This window comes from Amblyraja radiata, chromosome 3, assembly GCF_010909765.2.
Source record: "Amblyraja radiata isolate CabotCenter1 chromosome 3, sAmbRad1.1.pri, whole genome shotgun sequence".
NCBI classification, from domain to species: Eukaryota; Metazoa; Chordata; class Chondrichthyes; order Rajiformes; family Rajidae; genus Amblyraja; species Amblyraja radiata.
This window is the reverse complement of record NC_045958.1, coordinates 117,240,480-117,253,181: the sequence shown is the minus strand read 5'-3', so window position 1 is coordinate 117,253,181 and position 12,702 is coordinate 117,240,480. Positions and strand designations below refer to the sequence as shown.

Here is a 12,702-nt window from a genome sequence, read left to right as displayed (position 1 = left end):
GCTGTGAGGGGGTAGTTGAGGCAGGTGCTATTCCAACGTTTAAGAAGCAGTTAGACAGGTACATGGATAGGATAGGTTTGGAGGGATATGGACCAAGCGCAGGCAGGTGGGACTAGGGTAGCTGGGTCATGTTGGCCGGTGTAGGCAAGTTGCGCCATAGGGCTGTTTCCACACTGTATCACTCTATGACACTACAGTGCCCTCCATAATGTTTAAGACAAATACTCATCATTTCTTTATTTGCCTCTGTACTCCACAATTTGAGATTTTTGTTAAAAAAAAAATCACATGTGGATAAAGTGCACATTGACAGATTTTAATAAAGGCCATTTTTATACATTTTGGTTTCACCATGCAGAAATTACAGCAGTCGTTTATACATAGTCCCTCATTTCAGGCTCCATAATGTTTGGGACACAGCAATGTCATGTAAATGAAACTAGTCATGTTTAGTATTTTGTTGCATATCCTATACATGCAATGACTGCTTGAAGTTGTGATTCATGGACATCACCAGTTGCTGAGTGTCTTCTCTGTTGATGCTCTGCCAGGCGTGTATTGCAGCCATCTTTAGCTTATGCTTGTTTTGGCGGCTCGTCCCCTTCAGTTTTCTCTTCAGCATATAAAAGGCATGCTCAATTGGGTTCAGATCGGGTGATTGACTTGGCCGCTCAAGAATTGAAAAATTCCTAAAGAGTGTTTCTGATCTGTCAGACAGGTGTTTGGGGATTTTTCTTTATTATAGAGAGAATTATTCTGTCATCAGCTGGGAAGGTCTTCCTTGGCCTGCCAGTCCCTTTTCGATTAGTAAGCTCATTAATGCTCTTCTTAATTATGTTCCAAACATTGATTTTGCTAAGCTTAAGGTTTGGCTGACGTCTCTAACAGTTTTATTCTTGTTTCTCTGTCTCATAATGGCTTCTTTGACTTTCATTGGCACAACTTTGGTCCTCATGTTGATAAACAGCAATAAAAGTTTCCAAAGATGATGGAAAGACTGGAGGAAAGACTAAGTGCTGAGAGCTCTCGTATACCTGCATTAAGGAGGCATTTAAGCACACCTGAGCAATTACAAACTCATGTGAAGCCATGTGTCCCAAACATTATGGTGCCCTGAAATGGGGGGACTATGTATAAACACAGCTGTAATTTCTACATGATGAAACCGAAATGTATAAAAAATACCCTTTAATAAAATCTGACAATGTGCACTTTAACCACATGTGATTTTTCTATTACAAATCTCAAATTGTGGAGTACAGAGGCAAATAAATAAATGATGGGTCTTAGTCCCAAACATGATGGAGGGCACTGTAATTCCCTGGGAACACACACCTGCAAATAAATCTTGGCCATGAAATAGAATTTACCAAATTGTGTACTTAAAAGCTATTACTGAATTTATTTCCACAATTCTTTTCAGGTAAAACTTTCCAAATGGTAAAAATACTCTGTTTCAATTCCCCCTCCCACCCCCCTAATGTATCCTCAAGTTCATTTTTAATTTTCCTGTAATCAGGATTCTCTGATTAGTACTGCCATAAGAATCAGTTTGTCCTTAGATATTCTTTCAATGGTTTTCACAATTTTGAACACTTTGACCAGGACCTGTCTTAGCGACGTTTGCTGTAGGAAGAGCAATCTGATTTTGTTTCTCCATTGAAGATTTTCCATTTGATAGCACGCTAGTAAATGCCCCCCTCTAAGGCAGTGACACCTTTCCTAAAATGTGGTCTCCTGAACTGAGTAAAATATAGCAGCACAGGACATTTGGTGGAAGGCTGATCACATACAACAACAACAAATGTAGATAGCATTGCAAGGTGACCTTAAGCAGCTCTGAGCTGAATTGGCCAGATCTTTGCACTCTGCTCTCACTGTAAAAGGGAACAATTTGAGTAGGATCTCTGACTGCAACAGTAAGGATTCTGGCATTGGAAAGATCATAAATACAGTTGATCTAAGATAGGAACAGGCAATTATTGCTTCTTGGTCATTGTAACTGTCATACAATACAAATTTATTGTCATTTGAGCCCCCAGTGTATGTCATGCCACTACACCTCTGCATCCTGCAGTGTCCAAAGTATTAGGCTGTTGCAAAATGCTATAAGCCTCTCAAATCACATGTGTGCAGACACATGATGGCAGTGGTCTGAGCTTCCATTGAAGAAAAATATCATTTGCCTCGACCTGTGCAGACTGGAAGCTGATATATTGGCTGTCAAATGCTGCATTATGGTTGGCTCCACAACCATGTTGGAAGTTATCCACCACTACCATGCTGGAAAAAAGAGGACTTGAGCATTCAAAACTCTGCACAAGTTTGGCATTGCATCAACATCAACCTTGCACAGGTTGGTGCAATTTGCAACAATATTCTTGGTGATAGTTGGGTTACAATTCTCATTCCTGATATCTAAAACTACACATATAGTAGATGCACTTCATATGTTCAGGACGCACATCCAATCATGTTCAAAGTGCAAAATGAGAGCTTAAGATTACTTAGCAAATAATTTTGCTTACAATAACTATTTGTCTAAAATTCAGCATTGTGCTTCTTTTATAACTGGTAAGCATCAAAGGAACTCGAGATGGTAGTAGGTCATATGGTCAGATGACCATGTTTTGCCATTCACCAAGTCTGTGACAAATCCTGTGCCTTGATTACTTTCCCACTAAAATCCACTTCCTCTAATTTCATTATTAACCAAAAACATTTCAACTTCAGCCTTCAATATAGTCAATAACAGAGCACCCCCAATACTCTGAGGTAGAGAATTCTGAAGTTTTATTATCTTCCTCTTTAAACATCTCAGTCCAACCCTATATGCTGATGGTCTGGAGTTCTAAAACTTTCCAACTATGGAAACAGCCTTTCTGAATCTCTCACATAGATCTCCTCTTCTTCTAAATTTGAAGGGTGAAAGCCCAATCTTTCTGTAGAGGATAAGTATTGCATGTTGCCCTAACTCCAACAAATGTGATGCTCTTGAGCACACAGATGAAAACTGCACTCATTCCAGTGATTCACCAAAGTCGGGCACAATTTTGTTGCTTTTAATATTCCAGTCTCTGTGTTTGAAAGGGTAACTCACTGCTTGCCCTATTGTTTGGTCTTCCTGAATGCTTATCTTCCTGATTTCATGAGCTGGAACACTAAAAGCTATCTCTGTGCCAACACTGGTCTTGGCAATCTAACATGCCAACATTCACTAATTCTCACTGTTTTGAAGCTGCTTTTCTGTTCTTATACAGTACATTCAGAAAGTATTCAGACTCCTTCACCTTTTCCACATTTTGTTATGTTACAGCCTTATTTTAAAATTGCTTAAATTTTTTTTTAATGATCAATCTACACACAATACCCCAGAATGAGGAAGTGAAATCGGGTGTTTAGAAATGTTTGCAAAGTAATTAAAAAGAAATAACTGAAATATCACATTTACATAAGTATTCAGACCTTTTGCTATGACACTCAAAATTGAGCTTCGGTTCATACTGTTTCCATTGATTATCCTTGAGATGTTTCTACAACTTCATTGGAGACAACCAGTAGTAAATTAAATTGATTAGGGCATGATTTGGAAAGGTCCCACAGTTGACAGTGCATGTCAGACAAAGGAATTGCCCGTAGAGCTCCGAGGCAGGATTGTGTCGAGACACAGATATGGGGAAGGGTATAAAATAATTTCTGCAGCATTGCAGCTCCCGAAGAGCATAGTGGCCTTAATTGGAAGAACTTTGGAACCACCAGGACTCTTCTTAGAGCTGGCCGCTCAGCCAAACTGAGCAATCGGCAGAGAAGGGTCTTGGTTAGGGAGGTGACCAAGAACCCGATGGTCACTGACAGAGCTCCAGAGTTCCTCTGTGGAGATGGGAGAACCTTCCAGAAGGACAACTATATCTTCAGCACTCCACCAATCAGGCCTTTATGGTAGATTGGCCAGACGGAAGCCACTCCACAGTAAAAGGCACATGACAGCCCGCTTGGAGTTTGCCAAAATGCATGAGAAACAAGATTCTCTGGTCTGATGAAACCAAGATTGAACTCTTTGGACTGAATGTCAAGCGTCACGTCTGGAGGAAGCCAGGCGCCGCTCATCACCTGGCCAATACCATACCTACGGTGAAGCATGGTGGTGGCAGCATCATGCTGTAGGGATGTTTTTCAGTGGCAGGAACTGGGAGACTAGTCAGGTTCGAGGGAAAGATGAACGGAGCAAAGTACAGAGAGATCCTTGATGAAAACCTGCTCCAGAGCATTCTGGACCTCACTCTGGGGCGGAGGTTCATCTTCCAACAGGACAACGACCCTAAGCACACAGCCAAGACAACGCAGGAGTGGCTTCATGACAGGTCTGTGAATGTTCTTGAGTGGCCCAGTCAGAGCCTGGTTACTTGAACCCGATCGAACATCTCTGGATGGACCTGGAAATCTGTACATTGATGCTCCCCATCCAACCTGACAGAGCTTGAGAGAATCTGCAGAGAAGAATGGGAGAAATTATGCAAATACAGATGTGCCAAGCTTGTAGCATCATACCCATTGGACTTGAGGCTGTAATCGCTGCCAAAGGTGTCTCAACAAAGTACTGAGTAAAGGGTCTGAATACTTATGTAAATGTGATATTTCAGTTATTTCTTTTTAATTACTCTGCAAAAATTTCTAAATACCTATTTCACTTTTTTATTATGGGGTATTGTGTGTAGATTGATGATAAAAGAAATGCATTTAATCCATTTTAGAATAAGGCTGTAACGTAACAAAATGTGGAAAAGGGGGTCTGAATACTTTCTGAATGCACTGTATAGCAATGTTACAAAATTTTGAGATTTTCAAAATCAAGTCTGTAATTTATCCCATCAGATAAAGCATAAAAATAAGTTTAATTTGACACCTAATTCACTTTCATATCTCAAGTATTTAAAAAGTTATGGCCATTTTCATACTCGGAAATGAGCATCTTGTTCCCTATTGATTTTCTATGGACATAACAAAAAAGCTGTGATCGTGAACAGTCAAAAGCCCATAACTTTCTTAAAAATTAAGAGAACTGAATGAAATTTTCAGTTATCATAGATTGAAGCATTCTGAAACAAATATAAAATAATCTTACTTGGATGACCTGAAATTAAAGCATATAATTAGTTAGTTACCTAATTGTAGCTAATTTCAGACTTCAATTACTAGATCCAAACATCTATCCATTTCTTAATAAATGATTAACATTTTTAAATAGCCTAAATGTCCAAATAATATTCACAAATAATTCACAATAAAACATGATTTTTAAATACCATTTACATTAATTTATAGACCAAATGGAAGGAATGTAGTGTTCAATTGCTGTAAATAAATGCCCATTTAAATCAGCTTTCCAGTGGGTCCCTGTGGAACGCGCTGGTTTAGAACGTTCACATTGCGGTAGATTTGTGCCCCAAATGCCGAGAAAAATACTGCGGGATATAATGGGCCCAAAATGAGCTACTCGCAATATTAAACTTTGTATAAAGGGTTCTTTAGAAGCCCTTTTTAATGTAAAAATATACAGCCTAACTTCAGATATTTGCTTTATGAGACCCTGCGGTTGCTGGCGGTCGCGGGTTTAGAGATTGATTTTTAAACTACTATAACTATTTTACGATGCCTTTAAAACTAATAATAGCTTTTGCGACGGGGTCTTCCAGCGATTTTTCGTTAATAATTAACTAGGCTGAACATCTTCGATTTGAACAGCCTAGAGAAAATCGCGTTTTAAACCCGCCCCCCTCTAAACGGCGCCAAAATCGCGCACACCCGCAGCAGCAGATTTTCAACGACGCTTCAGGTAGGCTTTGCAACATACCTACACTGTATGAATTTATATACATTTTCTCCATATGCCACTTTCCTGCTCACCTGCTTAATCTGCCTATATCCTTAAGTAGACTTGTCATGACTTCCTCATAGCCCATTTTCCTAGCTCGCTTTGTTTTATTAGGAAATATGGATATGTTTTGGTATCAATGCCAAATTAGTACGAGTTGCTTAGTACATGTGTCAGAGGTTATGGGGAGAAGGTGGGAGAATGGGGTTAGGAGGGATAGATAGATCAGCTATGATTGAATGCCGGAGTAGACTTGATGGGCCGAATGACCTAATTCTGCTCCTACCACTTATGATCTTATGATGCCATTAATATAAATTGTGACAACTAGTCCCAGTCTACTTACCTGATGCAGTTTTTGGATTGGCCATCCACCTTTAGTCTTTATTCACATTTGTAGAATAATACCTTTTAACTGTTAGGCAAGGTCAAAGGCCAAGGTTCCTGCATCAATGAATGATGAGTCTTCAATCCTGCCTGATTATAGCCACATCCTTTCCACTGTCCATATCTAGGCTACCAACTGACCAAAGAAGCATGGTTGCTTTGTGGATTAAGGTGTTCAGGTAATTTCTGTCCTCCCAGAAACATTATTTTGGATTACAACTTTTTAGAGAGTTATAGAAGACATAGGAAGCCATTGTAGATGTTGCTGCTGATGATCTCGCTGGCCTTGGCAAACTAACACGTTGTGACATTTCATCTGCTTTCCATTTCTATTAAAATGTTCATAATTCAGTAAGTAGAAGATTTCTAGTGATTTCATTTTTATATCAACTAAATATCGATTAGCCTATCAAAAGCTTGTTTCAAAAAATAGTCGTCACATTTAATAAGAAGTGATGCAAACATTGAGCCCGTGTGAGAATATTGTGTAAAGTATCAAGTGGTTGAGCTATGGCCATAGAGTAAAGCGTTGAGTGGTGATAAACAAATTTGATCCATTCATCCTCGGAACAATTACCTATCTTCAGCGCAGATTTAAGACTGCAAAGCCTATGCAGTTATATTTGAATTGCTTTTCTTTTCCTTAACTGATGCAAACATGCCAAAGAAAATAATTTCTATTCATCAAGCGACTCAGGCTCTGGTGATGACGAACCCAAAAAGTTCCACGTGCAAATTAAGCCCATGGAACCTAGTAATGATGCTAACCACACATTAGAAGAGCTGAAAGCTTCCATCGGGAATATCACACTTTCTCCCTCCCCATCCGTAAGTATTACTTTATGCTTGTTCATTAATATTTTAACTAAGGATCAAAGTTAATTTTCTGCTAAACCTAACAGTATACTGGCATTCATTCCACATAGGTAGTGTCTTTTTTGGATCTTGTTTCCACAAATGGAAGCCAGAGTTGGTGATAGTGACCAAATCTTCCAAGATGTGCTCATAATTGCTCAGCAGATATATTATAAGATGCAAATCAGTAATTCGAAATAAATACGTAATTTGCTAATAATCTGTATGTGAAAATGTGAAGTGAAAATTGAATGTTTAACATTTTTGGTGCTTGCTGTGTTGGAATTTATTATGATTAATTAAAGTCAAAGATGAAATAGCTTGATTTAAAAATGCACTCTGAAATGGCTTAACAAGCCACTCAGTAGTGAAGTACAATGATTCAAGAACCCAGCTCACTGTTGACTTATCAAGAGATGGACATTAAATTCTGCTCTTGCCAGCAATGCCCAAACCCAAAATGCATTTCAACAAAAGTCTTATGCCATAATTTCAGTTCTGAAAATGATTCAATTTTTTTTAAATATCTGCTATTTGTTATTTTCGGTGAGCTCAAGTTGGGTTCTCTGTCACCCATCATAAAGGAATGTCACCTTACACCTTTCAACCCATTAGTGCTTCTGGCACAAGCCGCCCAAAGATGATCAGAATATCAGTTATTTCTCTTTCTATGTCATCAGTCTCTACCTTTCAAAATGGTGTCGTTTAAAGGAGGTGGAAATTGTGTAATTCAATTAAACGATTCTCCATATTTGGAGACAGGGCTGGTTCTTAAAACAATTCAGTTGTTCATATTAGTCTAAGCAAGTTATAATTATGCACCTTTTACTTATTAGCTCAGTGGATTTTGTTATGCTGTGGAGAAATGTGAATCAAGAATGGAATTGCAGGATTAATACAATTACTTGTTAATAATTAAAACAATTTTATGTATATTAGATGTTAATATAAACCGATAATGCTTAATATTAAGCTACATTTGGTTGATCTGAGTAAGAACAAGAGTAGATTAGTCTGTTCCTCCTGCCTGTTCTGCTACTCAATAATATCACATTTAATATTTTCCCTCAGCAGTGGTCTCATGCAAACACCACAAAACCTTTGATTCCTTCAATACATAAAAGTGTATTGATCTGACTTGAATAACAGTGATCGAGTCAGTGACAGTGACAATGACTGAGCCTCCAGTGGCCTTTTGGATAGTGAATTTCAAAGGTTAACTATCACTCCAAAGACGTACAGGTTTGTAGGTTAATTGGCTTGTATACTTGGTATAAGTGTAAATTGTCCCTAGTGTGTGTGGGCTTGTGTTAATGTGCAGGGATTACTGGTCAGTGTGGATTCGATGGGCCGAAGGACCTGTTTCCGCGCTGTATCTCTAAACTGAACCAGAAACAAAATATCTTTTCATCTTTGTTCTTGTTTTAAGACTTTGTCCCTTAACTCAACAATTTATTGCTAAGATCCTTTACCCTTTTTGGTTTGTTTCTTTCCCTTATTCACTTGCCTTGTAAAGGACCAACTGGTTCATTATTCTTAATTGAAGATTAAAAGTGTGTTGAGTACTTATTTGCATATCTCTAAATAAAAGTGTTTGGACCATCATATGAGTGCAACATCAAATATATTTTGACCACTTGAAAGCTGCTAGAGAGGCTCAGATTTGGCTTTTAATCATGACTGGGCAGACGCTTAAGACAGCAAACCTGGGCTGAAGTCTCGACTTTTGCTCCACTCCAGCCAAGTGCTATTACTGAGTTACCTGCACTGTGTCACTCAGGATAGTACACACTTCCTTAGATTTTCTGGTACCGAGACCTGTAAATCCGTCTGGATCAGCCTAAAGGGGCTGACTGAAAGCAATGGGTAAAAATAGTCGTGGAGTGGACAATAAATGAAATCTAATTTCCTTTTCTACTTGATTTATTTCAGATGATTTAAAGGTATTTAGTAATTTTTAATTTTGCCCATGCTTTTTAGTGTTTTAACCTACTTTAAGAAATTGTGAATTTATATCTTTAAATAGTAATTTTATTTTTCAGTGGTGTGTGTGTTTAATATTCACAAACATTCAATTTAAACCACAGCTTTGATAGTGGTAAGCTCAGAAGCTAGACCTTACCAGGCTGAAAGTAACATTATTCAGGGACAGAGTTTGTTCACTGACTCTCTGTGAGAAGCCAGGGCTTGCTTATCAGTGGAAGACTGCGTCTGCAGGCATGCTGTAAAAAATGATGTACGTTGAAAGCTGGTGACTGATGAGCTTTGGCATCTTATCAATCAGCAGAAGATCCCTCCCTTCATTTTAGAAATCTATCTTTTGATGCAAATGTTTTGTGCCAATGTCATTCCACAGATGAGTATTTGACATTACCTTTATCTTTCTGTTTGCATGCTGACATCAGAGGCATAGTCCGGTAAGTATTTATTTCATCCCTGAATGATCGCTTGATGAGAATTTTCTTAGTGATAATTTCTATTTGAATTGTAGTTTTAATGCATTTCTGAACTAATTTTGTTTTGCCACTTTAGATCGCAATGAAGAGAAATTCATCGAGTAAGTATGATTATTAGATTTATTTTATTCTAAGTAAATGAGAATGTATTTCATTTTCTGTATTTTACAACTATTTCAGTTGGCAACTATTTTACAGTGATATTTGATTTATTTATGCATACAAAATATTTGTCTTTATGCTGATAGGGGATTCATTGCAGTCAAGGAGGATTGAGAAAAAAGATGCAATTTCCTCCCTCGCTTTAAAGCCAGGGATACTCTTCATCAGGGCTTGTAGGGCCTGCCAATCGAATATTTCTCAAACTTCCTCTTTATATACTATATATTGGTTTGTCTCAATCTAGTGTGCAAACAGTTGCAAAATATTCAATGGAAAATAAGAATCTTACCAAATCTTCTGCCTCCACAAATTTTCGTCACTATAGGCCCTTATATTTCCTTGGTTTCTTCTCACTCTTTATGTATTTATAAAATAAATTTGGATTTTCTTCAACATCACAGTATTCTTTCATGCCCTTTATTTCCCTTTCAGTTTTATCTGCGCATTTTGTACTTTGTGAGGCTTTGTGCATTCTTATGTTCTTGGTGTCTGACACAAGTTTCTCTTTTTTACCATTTCTTACCTCTGTGGCTCTTGCTATCCAGGAGACTGTAGGTTCTGCAGTGTTACCCTTTTCCCTATGAGAACATATTTATTCTAAACAACTTGAATCTATTTCAGTGCCATTGCTCTGAAACTGATTTGCCTTCCAGTAGCAGTTTCTGGTTCAATTTTGAAAAATTACTTCTTCAAATGAGAATCTTCCAATACTACATTAAATCTAACTACATTCAAAAGTACACTCCCACTGATATTCCTTCCAACTGCTCAGCTTCATTCCCTAAAACTTGGTCCAGATTTGACCCCTTGTGCGTTCAGTCAGCTTGCTACATATTGGCTAAAAACATTGGCCTGAATGCATCCTGTCCCCTCTAATTATTGAATAAGCAATTAGATATATTGCTCTTAGAGCTGTAAGAATCAAAGGATATCATGAGAAAACTGGATCAGGGTACTCAATCTGGATCCCGACCCGAAACGTCACCTATCCATGTCTTCCCGAGATGCTGCCTGATCCACAGAGTTATTCCAGCACTTTGTGGCTTTGTTTTGCAAACCAGCGTCAGTAGTTCCTTGTTTCTACTGAATTTGGATGATTGGCCATGATCACATGGAATGGTGGACCAGGCACAACAATCAAATTGCCTACTCCTGCTCCAATTTTCGGTTTTTATAAGAGGAGGCATGGAGGTGCTATATAGGTATAAATTGGATAGGTATATGGACGGGAAAGGAATGGAGGATTATGGTCTGAGTGCAGGTAGATGGGACTAGGTGAGAATAAGTGTTCGGCACTGACTAGAAGGGCCGAGATGGCCTGTTTCCGTGCTGTATTATATAATAATTATATGGTTATATAATCCATTTTCTGAAGGTGCAAAATAAATTTACAAATATGACAGGCAATAGAACAAGCCAGTAATTGTCTTTCCGTAAAAGAGAAAGCTTGGTAAAAGCAAATACTTGCATATTTCAGTTGTCAGATATATTGAGGTTTGGCAAACCCGACTGGCCATTTTTGAACTGGTGCAGTAGGTTAAATCAGACACTGGCAACTTTAAAAAAAGACATTGATTCAGCATCTGAGATAAATCTGTTTCCCAGCCAATTAGTGGTTGGGATTGAGCTACATCATTCATATAACATAGTCACAAATAACTCAATAAGAAGGGTAGAACATGATATTTAATACCACAATGAGTACTTGAGACAAATACTGACGGTGATTAATGGGAAGCTTGATAAACATTAAAAATAATGGAATAGAAGGTTAATGTGACAGAGGTTAACTGAAACGAGGTGGAACAAATCTCGAGTTAGTTGTACCAAATTGTCTGAGTCTATTGCACATTAATATAATACTGAAATTAACTAATGAGAATAATGCAATCAAAATTGCCACATGAAAATTAAAAGTGCATATAATCTCAAGATTTTTGATTTGGCAAATGCAGCAGAATTTTACAAATATCCACTGTATCTATGGATATATATTTAACATGTCCTCGTTAAAATGTTGAAGAGATAAAGCACTTTAAACTTTTTGAAGATTAGTACCAGATGATGGATCGTGATGGATCTGGCTTGTCAGCCAGAACTACCACCTACAAACGAAAGAACCTACAGTTAAACAAGTACTTTGGTTCTATCTTCACTAAGGACGACACAAACAATCTCCCAGAAATACTAGGAGATCGAGGATCCAGCGTGACGGAGGAACTGAAGGAAATTCACTTTAGTCATGAAATGGTGTTGGGTAAACTGTTGGGACTGAACGCAGATAAATCCCCAGGGCCTGATAGTCTGCATCCCAGAGTACTCAAGGAGGTGGCCCTAGAAATCGTGGATGAGGTGAGGTGCAACGAGACCTAGGTGTTCTTGTACATCAGTCACTGAAAGTAAGCATTCAGGTACAGCAGGCAGTGAAGAAAGCTAATGGCATGTTGGCCTTCATAGTTAGAGGATTTGAGTACAGGAGCAAGGAGATCCTACTGCAGTTGTACAGAGCCCTGGTGAGACCGCACCTGGAGTATTGTGTGCAGGACATTCTTGCTATTGAGGGAGTACAGTGTAGGTTCACCAGGTTAATTCCCGGGATAGTGGGACTGACATGATGAACAAATGGATCGACCGGGCTTGTATTCACTGGAATTTAGAAGGATGAGAGGATATCTTATAGAAGCATATAAAATTCTTAAGGCATTGGACAGGATAGATGCAGGAAAAATGTTACCCATGTTGGGAGAGTCCAGAACCAGGGGACACAGTTTAAGAATAAGGGGTAGGCCATTTAGGACTGAGATGAGGAAAAACTTTTTCAGCCAGTGAGTTGTGAATCTGTGGATTTCTCTGCCACAGAAGGCAGTGGTGGCCAATTCACTGGATGTTTTGAAGAGAGTGATAGTTATAGCTCTTGGGGCTAATGGAATCAAGGGATATGGGGAGAAAGCAGGAACAGGGTACTGATTC

The 12,702-nt window shown here is 38.5% G+C and overlaps 1 protein-coding gene across 5 annotated transcripts in view; it reads left to right on the top strand.

Annotated features, from left to right (window-relative positions):
- fcho2 (FCH and mu domain containing endocytic adaptor 2) overlaps positions 1 to 12,702 on the top strand; it is a 159,854-nt gene that overhangs the window by 79,805 nt on the left and 67,347 nt on the right. For all 5 annotated transcript variants that reach the window (XM_033018685.1, XM_033018684.1, XM_033018686.1 and 2 more), the window contains exons 13-15: positions 6,918 to 7,087; positions 9,520 to 9,531; positions 9,647 to 9,671. In XM_033018685.1, the coding sequence (XP_032874576.1) occupies positions 6,918 to 7,087; positions 9,520 to 9,531; positions 9,647 to 9,671 (207 nt within the window). The remainder of the gene's footprint in view (positions 1 to 6,917; positions 7,088 to 9,519; positions 9,532 to 9,646; positions 9,672 to 12,702) is intronic.